Raw genomic sequence first — 16568 nt, forward strand, 5'->3', positions numbered from 1 at the left:
TAACCTGCCCTGAAATAGACCCCAAATAAACACACGTTCTGGGAAGCAGGCAGGCAGGTCACAGCAGCTGCAGGAGGCTGCCCTCTTGGCTGCTGGGTGGGGCAAAGACCTTGGCTTCGGGCATGAACTAGAGAGAAAGTCCCAGTGGGCTGGCCGCCGGGATCAGGGAAGCCCACCTGCACGTAGAGCTCTCTCAGCTCCCTCTGAAACACGGCAGGGTCCGACGTGAGGGTCACTGGGCCAATATCTGTAGGGAAGAGACAGAGGCCCAGTGGGCTAGGGCTACTCCGACACAGGCCTTCAGGGCCAGGGCAGCAGTTAGCTCATGTGCCACCTGTGGCGCGGGGAGCTGAGGCCCAGGTCTCAGAGGCCCCACAAAAGGGGAGCAGCCTCCAGACCTGCCAGGATCAGATCTGACACCTGGCCCCAGCCCTGCTCCAAATCAGCCCGGAGCTTCAGAGGTGAGACAGAACGCAAATCCCAGTTCCTCCCCAGAACCACAGCCCCCAATGTTGGGTGACCATGACTCCCCTGCCGTCACCTCTACCATGCCAGCCACCCCACCCTCAGTGGGAAAGGAAATCTGGGAAAATAAAGAGACAGAAGCCAAAGCCTGACTAATTAGCAAGAGTAAAATCTTCCAGAAACTCCATCCATATAGCAGCTCATGTAAAAAGTGCAGAGCTAAGTTACCAAGGTGGACTACTCCAAATGTTGGCAGGAAACACAACAGTTGCCACAACTTCTGTCCACTGTGGTGGGAATGCAAAATGGCTCAGCCACTTTGGAAGACAAATGGAAACTTCTGGAAAGTTAAACACGCACCTCCTACGTGACCCGGTCATCTCAGTCCTAGGTCTCTACCCGAGAGAAATGAAAACATATGTCCACACCAAGACTTATGCTCAAATGTTCATAGCGGCTTTACTCATAATAGCCCAGAACTGGAAACTAGCCAGATGTCTGTGCACTGGTGAACAGAATAAACAAACTGTGGTATATTCACATAATCAAATACGACTCGGCAAGAAAACAGAAAAAACTCCCAAGACAGGCAACCACATGGATTAATCTCCCAGATACAATGCTGCAAATAAGCCAGACACAAAAGAACACAGCCTATATGGTTCCTTTTATAGAAAGTTCTGCAGCATGCAGAATTCATCTGAGATGAAAAAAATGAGACCAGAGATTGTCTGGTGGGTAGGCAGATGCTAAGGAACTGCCTGGGGAGGCAGGAAAGTTCTGCATTGGGAGAGGAGGGTGTTTCCATGGGTGGTTCTGTTTGTCAGAAGTGCAAAGGGAAGATTTGAGCTTTTCAATGTATGTAAATTGTATCTCATAAAAAAAGAACTGTAACAAGTGATCATGGCTGAGTAGGGGGTGGAGGGTGGGAGGAGGTATGGATGAAACAAGAATGGCAGATATTTTTTGGTATTTCGTGGTGCTGGGTGATGGGTATATGAGGGTTCATTATATTATTCTGTGTACTTTGTATATATTTGAAATTTTCCCTAAAGAAAAGCTTTTTTTTTTAATGGCAGGAATGGAAAGCCACAGCTAACATGAGATGGGTACCAGCGCCCCCAAAATGGGGCTAGAATTCCACCTCGCCGTGTGTGCACTGAGGCACTTTTGCAAGGTGGTATGGAGGGCAAACTTAGGAAAATGTTTAGTTTGAGCGCTAGGTGAACTCTAGTAATGGACTATTTTTAGTTCGAGAATTCTAAGTTCCAGTCACCCTAAAAAAATTCCAAAAAAACTAGTCAGCAGACCTTGGTTCTTTTTAGAAAAGGAAGCCCATGGAATTGTCTGGCCTTCTGCCTTCCACTTGAAGAATCCCGCCCTGCAGGCCCCTGCCTCTCCGTTCTGCTCTGTATTTATTCTTCCTGTCCAGCACTCCCTTCTCCGCCTGCTCTGCCTTCCCCAAGCCTTCCCCAGGGCCTCCCTCTTTCTGACTTGGGCAGTAACTAATTCAGTCACACCCTTGACTTTTGACCTCAACTCTGATGGGAATCCTGGTTCCATCCTTCACCAGCCACAGGGCCTCTCGGAGCTTACTTCACTATCCCAAGCCTCAGTTTCCCCACCTGTAAAAACGAGGGACATAACAACACGATCTCTCCTAGCTGAGTACCAGCATTGTGAGAATTCAGTGAAGCCAGGGAGGGAAACACCTGGCATGGGGCTTGGCACAGAGCAAAGTCTCAGTAAGTGGGAGCTGCTCCTGCTAATGTGAACAGGCAACCTCGCACCTGGCAGGCAAAGAGAGTCTTGCTCCGATAGGAGGTCCTCAAATTCAAGTTTGACTGAGAAGAGCAAAATTTGTACTCGACGTTGGTAATCTCTTTATTACATGATAATACGTGTTCACCGTTAAAAAAATAATGACATCAATGATACTGACATTTTGCTGAGAGGTTCCCTATTAGCTCACTGACTCCTCCCTGGCACCTGGGAGGTCCAAAGCTTACCCACATTTCACAGAGGAGAAAATGGAGGCTTAGAGAGGTTAAGGAACTTGCCCAAGGACACACAGCCAATAAGTGGCAGAGCTGGGATATGAGCCGAGGGCAGTACACCTCCAGAAACTGAGCTCCAACAACTGTTCCCTGTGAACTGTATGTAGAAATTTCTGATATCCAGGAAAAGAAGGAAATTCTACAACCAGAGAGAGTCATTTGTATTTTTATATATAACCTTCAAAACTTTAAAACATGTAAGTACGTTTACCATGCAGGCACACTATTTTAAGCAGAATTTCTATTGAAGTATAAATAACATGCTAATTTTAACCTGATTCTTTTCACTGAACAACATACTGTGAGCATCTTTCCAGAAGGTCAAATACTTGGTTCAAAATCATGTTTTAATAGCTACAAAGTATTTCCTTTGTATAAATGTCCAATAATGGACTTGCCCAATATCATTTTGTTTCCAATTTTTATAAGGAACCGTGCTATTAAGAACATCTTTAGATCGACAGCATTTAAGCACTAGTTCAGCTGTTTCCAGGGGATCCACTCTCAAAAAGCAGAATTGTTGTGTCAAAGACAAGAGCGTTTGTGAAGACTCTGGATGCAAATTCAGTAACTCTGTAACTGTTCTCATCCCCAGATGTTCCAGCCTGGGATCCATCTACCTGTCAGTGGTGCCTGGTCTTGCTCACATCACACCTGCTTAAGAATCAACACAGACTGCTCACTGCCTGCAAACCCAGAGAAGCCTCCCCAGGCCCAGCTCTGAGTTGGGGGGTGGGTTCCTACTGAGGGGAGGGGGCCCACTCCACCCCCACCCCCACCCTCCCCATCGCGATCTATCAGTGGTGTTGGCCCACCCCAGTGCCTCCCAATGCTGGACCAGTGCCAGGCTGACCACATTCTCTCCCATTCAGAGCAACGTGAGAATAAAAGGCACTCCAGTTGGAAGGACCGCCCTTTATTCTATGATCTGTGTGCTTGGGAGGGGGGGGGCGCGGGTGTTGAGGGTTGCTCTCTTTCATGAAAGGACAATAACAGTTCAAGGGGAGTTGATTCTGCTCCCGATTCTACTTGGCAAGATAAAAAGTTGGGCACCTATGACAATTCCCTGTGTAGTTTTTCTTTTCTTTTCTTTTAGTTGTTTTTTTTTTTTAAACAGTTTTACTGGATTGAGAAACCCAACGTGGGCGGCCCTGTGGGGGAAGGTGGAGAGGGAGGTGGGGGTGGTGCACCATCTAAAGTCTGGCCCTGCAGCGGTCGCCAAGGCTGTTCTGGGAGATTTTGCACTCTGGGAGAGAGGAAGATTTTTCTGGGAAATCGCCCATCCCAATTCCCCCACGTCCTTCAGGATTGCTCGATGACTTCCTCGTCCAACCTCCTCATATCCCAAGCACTTGGTCAGCTCATGCTAAAGGCCAGGGACTGTATGGCTAACACAGGACCTGGAAAATTTCAGGAGCCAGGAGCCAGGAGCCAGGAAAGGATTTTTAAGGCTGGCCTCTGTTTTAGTTTCCCATTACTGCTGTAACAAATTAATACAGATGTTGTGTCTTAAATGAGCACACATTCATTTCTGGAGGCCAGAAGTCCTAAAATTAAGGTGTCAGCAGGTCGGGTTCCTCCCAGAGGCTCTAGGGCAGAATCCGCTTCCTGGCCTTGTCCAGCTTCCAGCAGCCTCTGTATTCCTTGATGGAGCATCTTCAGCCTCTCTTGCTGTCTCTGCTTCTGTGGTCACATCTCCTTCTCTGGCTCTCGGCCTCCTGCCTCCCCTCAGAAGGACCCTCACAATCACCGTGGGACGGGATAATCTAAGACAATTTCTCCCTCTCAAGATCCCTTAATCATGTCTGCAAAGTCCCTTTTGCTATGTCAAGTAAGAGACCTCCAGGTCCCGTGGATTAGGACATGGACATCTTTGTTGAGGAGGCATTATTCTGCCTGTCACAGCCTCCGTCACCCTGTCGGCCAGAATGGACTTCGGAAAAACTGACTGGGTTACAAACTTACAATGCCAAACGTAACAATGTCGAGGATAAAGAGATCCAAAGACCTCCATCTTTTTAAAGAAGGGGAAAACTGAGGCCCAGAGAGGAAAAGAGTTCTTCAAGGTCAGCTGGGAAGATCTGGTGCAAGAGTTGACCGGATATATCATGTCAACAGTGACCCCTTGTCTTGTTCACCATTGTAGACCTGGTGCCAAGCTCAGCTCCAGGCACATGGTACGTGCTAGATCAATACTATTCAAATGAGTGAATGAATCAATATGTCAACAAATTCAATACTGTTAGAGCATCTTCAGGTCAGGACCCAAGTTCTATTTATCTTTATTTCCTGCCCTAACATAATGTCAGGCATGCAGCCAACACTCAGCAAGTATTTGCCAAATGCCAAGTCCAATGTCATATTTGCTGATCCCGTGCCGCATGTCCACCACAGCATGCTGCTGCCCATCACCCAGGGAAACAAATCCAAAACGAGGCAGGAAACCACATGTGCTCATCTGGGGCTTGCAGAGGGGTTGGCCATACTAAGGGAGGCCTGGCCAGACAGGCAAAAGCATCTGTGATTCCTCTTGAGATAGCGAGCAGGACCCCAGCAAAGACCGAACGCAAGACCTTTTTAATAGTCTGCCGCAAATTCTGAACAAAGAAGGCTCTGAGGAGAGTATACCCTTATAGAGACACACACACACACACACACACACACACACACACACACACACACACACACACACACCTGTGATTTCTTCCTGTTATGAATAAATAAGCCAGCTCTGGGCACTGGGTGCTACTGCCCAGTTCCATCATTCTAGGGCAGGACTGGCTTCCAAGACGTCAAGAAGGGGCTGGGGGTGTGGAGGTCTTCTTGCCACCTGTTCTCCTTGCTGCTCAACTGCCCCCTCCATACACACACACACACACACACACACACACACACACACACACACACACACACACACACCTGACCCAGCTCCAGGCAGAGAGACAGAGATGGATGCCTTCTTGTTGTTAATCAGCGCCCCTGGGACGGGACCTGTGGCCCCATCACCCCTCGCCATCTCAAAGCTCCCCAGGACAGAGTGCTCTCAGCAGGACGGCCATTTCCAGAGCCATCTTCCAGAGGACAGAGTGAGGTGCCAGGCCAGGGCAGGACACCTGGTTTGCCCATGGAGCTTTACCCACCAAGAGGGGTTGCTGCATCCCGTCTCCATCTCCCTCCTTCACCTTATTCAGGAAGGGCTGGCTCTGGACACAAATCCCTGGCCTTAATGTGCTGCCCTTCCTACATGATATTGATGACGCTGCTGGTGGTGGTGGTGGTGGAGGTGGTGGTGAGAATGGTAACAGCAGCTTCTATGCAATGGGCACTTATTATTTCACAGCCTTCAGCTTGGCCTTATTAGCCTGTTCCTGTTACAGATGAGGATGCCGAGACTCAGAGAAGTTAATGCTTGCTGAAAATCACACGGCTCGTAAGTGGTAGCTAATGTCTGTACTAGTTTCCCAGGACCCCCGTAATAAAATACCACAGACTCGGTGGCTCTACCCAACGGGAACTTACTTTCTCACAGTTCTGGAGGCTGGATGCCCCAAATCAAAGTGTCAGCGGGCCGGGCCCTCTCTGAAGGCTCCAGGCAGGAATTTGCTCCTTGCCTTCTTCCTCTTTGCCTCTGGCGATACAAGCAGTCCTTGGTGTTCCTTGACTTTAGACCCACTAGCACTTCAGTTTGCCCCCAGTGTCACGGGGCCTTTACCCTGTGTCTGTCTCTGTGTCTCTTCTCTTCTTAGAAGGACACCAGTCGTATTGGATGAAGGGCGCCCTCTACTGCAGGATGACCTCACCTGAACTAATTACATCATTAGTGACCTATTTCCAAATAAGGTCACATTCTGAGGTTCTAGGGAGGACAGGGATTTTGTGGGAACACTATTCAACCTAGAATAATGTCCAAATCCACAGGTTTGGCTCCTAAGCCTGCGCCCTTTGTCCCCGGCCACACTACCTCCAAACACACGGAGCTGATGACGCTACCATTGTTTCGTATTTGCTGAGCACTAGGTTCCATTCTTTGCATTCGATGCACATTTGCTCAGAAAAACCTTACAGCAACTTCCCGCAACCTATCATCCCCATTTCACAGATGAGAATTTGAGGCCCAGGGAGGTAAAGGGACCTGCCCACGGTTTTACGGTAAGGAAGCAGTAGAGACGGGATTCAAACCCAAGTCAGTCTGACCCCAGATCACCGCACATGAAGCTGCAGATGCTCAGTTCTTGTCCCCTGTCCCTCATTCTGTCCCTGGAGGGAGATGGAGGTCCATGACTAAAGGGAGGCACTTGCCAAACAGCTGGGCAGATGTGGCATGCAGGCCCTCAGAGCAGGGCCCAGCGGCCAGCCAGCTGCAAAGATGATTCAAGCCGCGACTTTGCCTCCGCGTGCACCACCCTTGAGCATGTGAGCCCCAGAAGTCTGGCCCGGAACCATCTCTCCATAGGCAGATTTTTTTCCACTTGACAAGCGGAGGGTGTGGAGCTCCTGGGGCACATGAGGCTCAGGCACAGGAAGAACCACCCAGGTGGTTGTGTGTCCCGCAGGAGCTGGGCAGGGCCACAGCCGGGCCCTAGAGGTCCAGCATCAGACAGACCTCTTGTCAAAGACTCTTTTCAGGGTTTGCCCCTCCCTGCTTATTCTCGAAAACAGGGCCGGACACGTGGGGCCAACTCTGGATGCATGCCTGCCCCTCCTCCAGCTGCAGTGACCCCGGGCAGGACTCCACAGTCTGCTACCAGCATGGACACACTGTGTCCTCTCTCTGACACTCAGTGCTCCCATTTCTAAGAGGCAGGGACAGGTGAAAATGAAGTCTAGCCTGCTAAAATTCCAACAGTCCCTGAGCCCAGGTCTGGGTGAATGTGATTCCCTGGAGAACAGCCCAAAGGACAAACATGGTGGGGCAGGAAACAACCGATGATATGGCTGTGTCCAAAGAGCCAAAATGGCCCCAGAACCTTCCTCTGCTTCCTCTCTGGTGGCCAGCAGTTCAAAGCCAAGTCTCCTAAGGGCTCCTCAAGTGGGCCTCTTACCCGGAATCTGGCTCTGCCTGGGTGTCCACATCAGCCGATTCCCCATCTTCAAGATGCTCAGATCCACATTCCTGCCAGCCTCAGAGCCAGGGCTGTGCCGTTCCCTCTGCCCGGAGGGCTCCCTCCATCCCATCTGATCGTCTTCCACCCACCAAGCTCCTCTCCACCTCAACTCAAATGCCACTCCTGTCTCCTCACGTCTAAAGCAGCCTGGGCCTCTTTGTAACAGGACCACACCAGTTAATGGTTAATGGTTAATGGTTAATGGTTCATGAACTTGGCTCTTTACTGGGGGCCGGACTGGACTGAAGGTACCACGGCAAGCTGGCCCCCACCTGGCCCATAGTAACCCCTCAAGAATCACATACTGAGTGAATGAATAGCAGGCATATCAGGGGGCCCTGGGGCCAGAGTCATGCTGTATTGGCAGACGTAATGCCCCAGCCCGCCCCAGCCCACCCCAGCCCGCCCCAGCCCCTTCGGGCAGCCCCCTGCTCTCAGACCCACCATGGCCTGACCTCGCTGCTCCTCTTCTTGAAGCCAGCCCCCGCCTGCCCATTTCTTCCCCCACTTGCCTTACACAGACTCATGTCTGGAAAGCTCAGGCAGGACCACCACCCTTGATGAGGTGCCATCAGCGACAGGGACGTGCATAAGTGAGCTCCCAGCTCCCAGGCAATTCCGTTTGTCAAGCATATGCATCGTCCCGCCGTCCTGCACCACTACCCCCTGGCCACCCAGAGGAGATGCTCAAGCTCACCACCAATCAGACGTGCAAATCAAAATGAGGCACCAGGTCTCACCCATCAAATTAGCCCAAAAAGCAAGAACAATGTTTCTAGATGCCAGCAAGATGTGGGGGAAACGCAGAATACTCCTCCACTGATGGGAGGACAAGATGGTACAGCATTTCTGGAGGGCAGTTTGGCAAAGCTACCAAAACCGAAAATGCTCATGTGTTCCACCTGGGGGAGGGATAAGCAAACCGACCCTCAAAGGCCAGCGGGGCTGTGGGACCAAAGAAAGAGGCTGGCAAGTCCAGCTGGAATCCACAGAGGTTGACGGAGGGTGTCACGCCTACAGGAGCTTGCCCTGGGCAGCCGAGGGATGTGCAAATCTCTGCATTATTTTGGGTTTGGGAAGACTTGTGTATAGAGGCAAGCATGACCACTTGGGAGTGCAAAGGAGCAGAGGCTGACATCCAAGCATTCTCGCTGGAATTCAGGGCAAGGAAGCCCACCCCAGGGAGCAATGTTAATTGTTTCAAGATGGATAATATCTAAGGAGTACTTGGGTGTCAAAAGAAAAGGACTGTGAAGGCGATCCATCACTCAGCATGGAGGATTTGACAAGATGGCATTACTCCCACTCACAGACATGCTTTAACAAAGCGATTGCATTTCTGGGAATCTTTCCTATAGATATGTTTGCAAGTATGTATGTGCTTATTGGAAAGAGACTGAAAGCAATCTATTTGCCAGAATGTTGGAATGGCTGGATAAATCAAGATAAGATTAAAATAAATGAAAACCCCTCCTGTCTCATCTTATGCAGTCATTAAAAATAACAAGATGGCTCTGTATTTCCTGGCACAGAAAGATAGCTATGATATATATTGTGTGTGTGTGCAGGGTGGGGAGCAGGTTGCAAAACATAGTGTCTTCCCACTTTTTATAATAAAAAAGTTAAGTGTACATATATACATGTGTGTGTGTGTAATTCACACACACACATAGTCTAGAAGAAAACAAAATTATTAAAACTGTTTTAATCTCTTGAGAGCTGTATCATTAGAATATTTTACAAGCCTGTATTAATTTTGCAGTTTTGGGAGGAAACAATAATTCAAGTTATTGACTGAAAGAGCTATGAGCCCTGATGCCAAAACCTGACATAGAGCACAAAGAAAATCATTTACAGATCACACATATTGAAATAAAACTCCTAAGCAACACGCAAATAGAATCCAGCTGTATATTAAAGAGTAGCCCACCATGACTGAGCAGGCTTCTGCAAGGAGTGTGGCTACAGTTACAAATAAAGGAATCGTATCAATAGGTCAACAGAAGAAAGATTGTGTGAATATCTCAACAAAGCCAGGAAGTCATGGGCTCAAGTTCAGGGCCCATTCCTGTTTGGGTTTTTTGTTTTGGGTCTTTTTTTTTTTTTAATGTTTAGTAAATTAGGAATGAAAGCATCTTCCTTCACCTGATGAAGAAAACCTCAAATCGAGAGCCAACACCATACAACAGTTTACAATCAGAAGCAAGATATGAATGGATGCAGCCACCATTCAGCATTGTTCCGAAACTTCTAGCTGATAAATACCACAAAACATCAGAAACTAGGGAAATATTTTACTGGAAAAGGGGAAACAATATTCTAATTCAGACAGGCTGTGGTTGTCCACCTAGAAAAGTTAAGACATTACCCCCAAAATTAGACCTACTTAAAAAAAGAAAAACTTCAGTAAAAAGTTGGACACAAAATAAATACATGAAAATGAATTGCTCTGCAACATTCTAGCAATACTCATTTGCGAAAAATGTAATGGAAAAAGATTTCCGGTCAAAATAGTAACAAAAACCAAAACATTTAGAAATGATCTTAAAAAGAAATGGGTGGGATCTATAAGAAAAAAAAACACCTATAAATCTTTACTCAAGGAAATAAATATGTGGACCAAGGAAGGATCGTGCCTCCTAGATGGAAACAACGGATATTTTAAAAAGGATAATTTTCCCCCCAAATCACGATTTAACACAACTCCAAGAAAAATCACAGTTGGAAATTTTTTTGGAAGTTGACTAAGGTGTTTCTGTTTTTCATCAGAAAGAATAAGTATTTGAGCTTATCTTTAAAGTGAAAAAGATAAATACAAAGAATATGACTAAGGTGTTGGCCTCCATAACTCAGGAAAATAGTAAGCGGCATCTTTAAGACTAAACGTGAAACAACTATACCCTAGTTAATAGAGTTGTTTCCTTCCTATGGGGTGGGAGTTAGCAATGGTAAAGCCACATCTTCATATATGCTGGGACTGGACAGCTGTGTGAAAAGATGGTGGATGGTGGGAGTCGGTGTGGCGGGGGTGGGAGGTTATATATAAACAAGGGGAGGAGGTTAGAATGGCCCACATGGTGATGAATTGGAGTTGGAGACATCAGTATGAACTGTGTCCAGCTTAATATTGATACCGATGGTGGCATATAGAAATGTTTATAGATACAGGTATATACACAGGTTATATATGCAACATATATCTCCTGGCTCTGTCAGCTAAAAGTCTAGAAACAATGAAATCTCAGTAGCAACAAGTACACTTAGCATTCAAATCCTAGTTTCTAGCACCATTTTTAAACAAAAGGAACCAGGCTCTTTGGAGAATTCTAGGACTGGGGCAGGAAACATATAAGATGAATCTGGAACATCTTGTAGTGCCAGAAAGTAAGAAAGTGCTTTAAAATATACGTATATATATATGCCACAATGGGGATATGTCAAAGGCACACAGAAGCCAGTTAAAAGAGCTTCTGAAAACCAAAGATGGAAACATTTGAGCAAAAAAATAAATGAAATTATATTGGATCATAACCCAAAGTATGAAATAAATATCCATGAAGCCATACTGATAGATAAATGATCGAATACATAAATGGGGGAGAAGAGACAATTCTTGTGCAGAGCTATGAATAATTTATGTAGATTCTTCACCCTTATTAAGGTGGAGCCCAATACCTACTTCTTAAGTGTGGGCTGTGCAAAGTGACTTTCTTCTGAAGAGGACAGTGAGGAAAGGGAGAAAGAAAAGAGCAGTTTCACAGTGGAGACACCTGGCAACCTCAGCCAGGTGATCAAGGTCAACATCAACAGTGATGTCATATTGACAGCACATGCCCTTGATGTGATGTGATGAGAATGGCATGGTTCCTCTGTGGTCTTCCTCCCTGTGACCCGGTCTAATTGGAGACAAACACTAACAAATCACAGCGCAGGGACATACTGAGCAATACTCATCAAAAAACAAAGTCTGAGAAACTGTCATAGCCAAAAGCAGGCTAAGTGGACACCACAGCTAAAGGTACTGTGGTGTCCTGGCTGGGATCCTGGGACAGAAAATGAGAAAACTGGGATAAAGAATGGACTCTAGGTGAGAATAATATGCCACTATTGGTTCCTTAATTGTGATAAACATACCATAGTAATGTTAGATGTTAATAACAGGGAAGGCGGGGTGTTATATGTGAACATCTGTACTATCCTTGCAATTATTCTGTAGATCAAAACTGTTCTAAAATGTAAAGCTTATTACATTTTTTCAACTATCGACAGATGAATGGGTAAAGAAGATGTGGTATATATATATGCACAATGGAGTATTATTCAGCCATGGGAAAGAAGAAAATCCTGCCATTTGAAACAACCTGGAAGGACCTTGAGGGCATCATGTTGAGTGAATACAGTCAGAGAAAGACAAATGCTGTATGATTTCACTTATAGGTGGGATCTGAATTCAAACAGAAACGAGATTGGTGGTTACCAGCAGCTATGGGGTGGAGGGAATGGGGCGATGTTGGTTAAAAGGTACAAACTGTAAGATGAGTTTGTTCTGGGATCTAGTGTAGGGCCCAGTGATTATAGCCTAATAATACTGTGTCATATACTCAAAAGTTACCAAGAGAGTAGATCTTAAATGTTCTCACCACAAAAAAAAAATGGTGATTATGTGACAGGATGGAGGTGTTAGCTAACGCGATAGTGGTGATCATTTTTCAATATATATATGTGTCAAATCAACACATCGTATACCTTAAACTTACTCCATATTATGGGTCAATTATATGTCAAGAAAGCTGGGGAATTTTTTTTTTAATAAAAAGAATATGAGGACAGTTTGTCATATTAGTACCTATTATAAAGCCAAGTAATGAATATAATGTGCTCCTGGCACCAAAGCTGGCATACAACGGGACAGAATGGAAAGCCCAGATAAATTGTTAATAATTTGGGAAGAAGGCTGGATTCAATGAATGAAAAAAGGAAGGAGTATTCAACCAAATGTACCTGAACAATTAAGTACCCCATACTAGAAGAATCACATTATTTTTCACACCATGCATCAATTTTTTAAATTCCAGATTAAATATAAAGAAAAACAGAGAGAAAACACATGAAAAAGCCTGGAACACGGAACCTGACTTTGTGGTAGAAAAAGCAGTCTTTCTAAGCATGACTGAAGAAATTACAAGGGGAAAAAGTCAATGCATTTTGCTACACAAACATTTAAAACTTCAAAACATCAGAAATCACAGACATTACTAAAAGACAACCCCGCCCCCCAGGAAAAACACTAACCTCATAACAACAGCCAGTTAATATCATCAATATAACACCCTCATACCGACTGGTCAGAAAACCACTAAAACTCCAGTGGAAAAATAAGGAAAGGTGCTAATGACTGAGAAAAGAAGAAATTCACACCAAAAAAAAAAAAAAATCCAGTGATCACTCAAAAATGTGCTGAACCTCACTAGCAATTAAAATAGGAAGATAACATTTTGCATCTTCTGAATTAGGGATAAATGTTTTTTTCCTAATTCCCAGTGTTGGGGGTGGCTACTCTGAAACGGGCCCCTCAAAGACTTCTGGTGGAAATTTCAACTCCTGAAACATTTTGGAAAACAATTTGAAGAGTTCCCACCCACACAGTGTGTTCAAAACGACCTAGAAATTCTCCTTCGAGAAAATTCTACAGAAAAACCAATGAAAGATGCAAAGATTTACATGTGAGGGTGCTTTTTGCAACATTTTAATAGAGAAGAACTGAAAACGAACTGAATTTTCAGCCAAAATGAAACCATTAGCAAAATTCTAACTCTTGAGTTTGGGACTATACCCGCCTTTTTCTTTCATTTAAAACTTTAAATAAAATATTTCCAAGGCACACGTCCTGGTTTATCTCCAGGCATGTGCAGTCCAGAACCACTGATATTTTCCCTGCAAAGCTTGGTCCTAGGGGATTCCTTTAAGAAGGCCTTCCCAGCATGCAGCCCTGGGGGACCCGCTCTGCTAAAACCCCTGTTTGTGAAGCTTCTCTTCCATCGAAGAGAATTCCATTGGCTGATTCAAAAGACACAGCGGAAATCTAAACCACGGCTCTAATCCCGGCTCAGAAACTTGCAGTGGCTGCTCACAGTCCAAAGAAGGAAATTCAAGTGCTCCAAATCCTCAGACCCAAAGTCACAGTCCCAACCAATCTCACCCCTTCCTGCTTCCCCGTGTCACTCCTTCTATGCCCTGGCTCCCCTACACACCTGTCCCGACATGTCAGGCTCCACCCAGAAAGTGCCATGTGCTCAGGCTCTGTCCCCACTGCATCCCAGCACCTAGCCTCGGCTGGGCAAATGGTCAAAGCTAATAAACATTCACACATGTTCTTCAATCCTGCCCCAATGCTTCCTCAGAGCGCCCTTATCTAGTCCCCTCCCCCACTGCACAACCGTCAGGAGTGCGTGTGGGAACCAGAGTGTGACACCTTCTACCCTCTGTGTGGCCTGTTGCCGGCAGGCTACCTGCTCCTTGGTGTGAACCCTGCCCCCTTCACACTAGGAACCACACACAGCAGGGGCTCGGTAAATGCTGAGGTCCCCCTCGGCGCCTGGACTTTGGAGGTGTCTGTAGGGAGGGTGGCTTGGGGGACAGGGGAGGAGGATTGGGCTTTTGGTTCCATAGAGGATGGAGGGAAGGTCTCACACCTGCTCAGTGCCCAGGGAGGAGTGGAAAGGCCGGGATGGGAGGGGGCCTCAAGGAGCTGACAGCCAGAGAGGGTGCAGTGAGGACAGCCCCCAGGGCCCAGCCCGGCCCTGGTTCACTGCGGCTCGCTCCAGCCAACTGCTAGAATGCCCTGCGATGGAGGGCAAGCATTCTAGAGACTAATCAGAATTATGAATCAGAAATTACATCATCCTGGTTAGTGGCTTTAGGTAAGTCCCATCTGCGTCCTGAGCCTCAGTTTCTCTGATTCTCTCTCAATGATGTTTTTGGAAGTCCAAGAATGATCCAGAAAGGGAGGGAGTTGGACAACAACAAAGGGTGACCCATGTCAGAACGGAAGCCTCAGGGCACACCTCACAACCCATGCCTTCAGGGCTCCCCCAACCTTCTTGTCCCCTGACCCTGAGGTGGGGACTCCTTGAAGTCCTCGGAAACCTTATTCTAGACCCGGGGGCTTTGGGGCTTTGAGTTTTGAGCTGTACAGAATCCAGGGCTCCTGTGTGGGATTAGGTCACACCGCTGCTGCCTGTTTCCCAAATACTGTAGTGATGTGATTAATAAAAGCAAATTCTTCTAAAAGGGCTCACAATCTCATACAGCCTTGGGCCATTGTGCTGTCCTCAGCAGTACGATTTTGCAAGGAATCCACCGTTTTTATTTTCTTTTGTGGCTTGATAAAACTATCCTTCTGGATAGAAAGGTGGATGGATGGAGAGACATATGATAAGGAAACAGTGAAATATTAATCATAGGATCTAGGTGGCTGGAAGCCGAATGTTCAATGCCTTTCCGTACCTGTTTTGCAGTTAAATTTAAAATTTTTTCATTAAGAAGTGTTGGAGAAAAAAGCAGTCCTGTTACGCAGAAGGAACTCAGCATACTCGGCAGGGGGTGCCCCTAACACTAAACTGAAAGTTAGGGGGCTGCAGGGGACAAGGTGCTGCCTGCAGGGGAGAAGAGGGGACCGAACAGTGAGAATGAGGCCACCTGGCTAGAAGAGGGGAGAGAGAAAGGGCAGCCGGGCAAGACTCAGCAGGGTGAGTTCGCCTGCCTTCCAGGGCTCTTGTGGCTTCCGAAGCCCATGCTGGGAGCCGCTTCTAAGAAGTAAGACCTAGTAAAAACGCAAATCCCTAGTAAAAACGCAAAGGCTCATCGCGTGCCGGATCCTGGACACAAACGCCTCATTTCAAAGTCTCAGCCAGTTTCGGAGGCAGGGCAGGTCTCACCCCATTTCATTAATGGGGAAACTGAGACTCAAGTAGGTGACATCGCTTGCTGAAGGAGCACAGCAAGAGGTGGCTGCACGGCATCTGAACGCAATGAGCCCAGCTATCCCGTCACTAGCCTGACAGGGCGACCTGGAGGCGTGGGAGGTGGGCATAGCAGGTTCCCTGCGGCAGGAAGGGGCGGCTGCGAGGGCTGCCCAGGTGCCTGGGATCGGGAAGAGCGACTGTGTGGGGAGGGCGCCGCGCTCAGGTGCCGGGCAGCCCATGGGGTCCAGGTGCGCCGGGGCGCACCAGCGGCGGCCGAGCGGATGAGCGAGCCGCGACGGGGCGCCCGGAGGGGACGCCGGGGGGCGCTACCTGGGTCGTGGAAGGGCACCAGCGCGTAGTTGGCGATGACTTGGCTGCGGTGGCTCAGGCTGCGCTCCAGGATGCGCGAGGCGCCGTCGATCACCTGCATCAGGTCGTCCCACATGGAGCCGGTGACGTCGAAGACTACGGCCAGGGTGGCGTCCCCCGTGATGGGGGGCAGCGCCGGCCCGGGCGCGCCGGCCCCCGCCGCGGCGGCGGAGAGCGCCAGCAGCAGCCGCAGGAGCGGCGTACGGGGCATGGTGCGGACTGCGGCGCTCGAGCTGCTGCTCTGCCTGCGCGGCGCGCAGGTTGGTGCGAGCGCGTTCGCCGCCCGGTGCACCCAGCGGCTGCCCAGCGCGCGCCTGCAGCGCGCCGTCCCGCTCCGTCGGGTAGCAGCCGGTGCGCGCGGGACGGGGGCTGGCGGCGGGGTCCCCCTGCTGGGAGCCCGAGGCGGGTCCTAGAGCCCACCCCGTTCGGGGTCACGGCCCCGCCTCCGCCGCTCCCCCCACGGTGACTCAAACTTTCCCGGCCCGCGGCTCGCCGGTCCAGACCCGAGGTTAGGGGAGGACGCGGGGCGGACGGCAGAGGAGAGCTGGGGCCGTGGCCAAGGCGCCGAGGGACGGATGCAGGGACGCGGCGGACACCTGCGCCTCCCG

The 16568-nt window shown here is 48.4% G+C and overlaps 1 protein-coding gene across 2 annotated transcripts in view; it reads right to left on the reverse strand.

Moving 5' to 3' along the window:
• The window catches only part of HMCN2 (hemicentin 2), a 133595-nt gene extending 117280 nt beyond the window's left edge, over nucleotides 1-16315 (reverse strand). For both annotated transcript variants that reach the window (XM_073222828.1, XM_073222826.1), the window contains exons 1-2: nucleotides 15922-16315; nucleotides 177-247 (exon numbers count right to left, since the gene is read on the reverse strand). In XM_073222828.1, the coding sequence (XP_073078929.1) occupies nucleotides 177-247; nucleotides 15922-16171 (321 nt within the window). In that variant the 5' untranslated portion in view covers nucleotides 16172-16315. The remainder of the gene's footprint in view (nucleotides 1-176; nucleotides 248-15921) is intronic.
• Nucleotides 16316-16568: the final 253 nt, after the last annotated feature.

This window comes from Manis javanica, chromosome 2, assembly GCF_040802235.1.
Source record: "Manis javanica isolate MJ-LG chromosome 2, MJ_LKY, whole genome shotgun sequence".
NCBI lineage: Eukaryota > Metazoa > Chordata > Mammalia > Pholidota > Manidae > Manis > Manis javanica.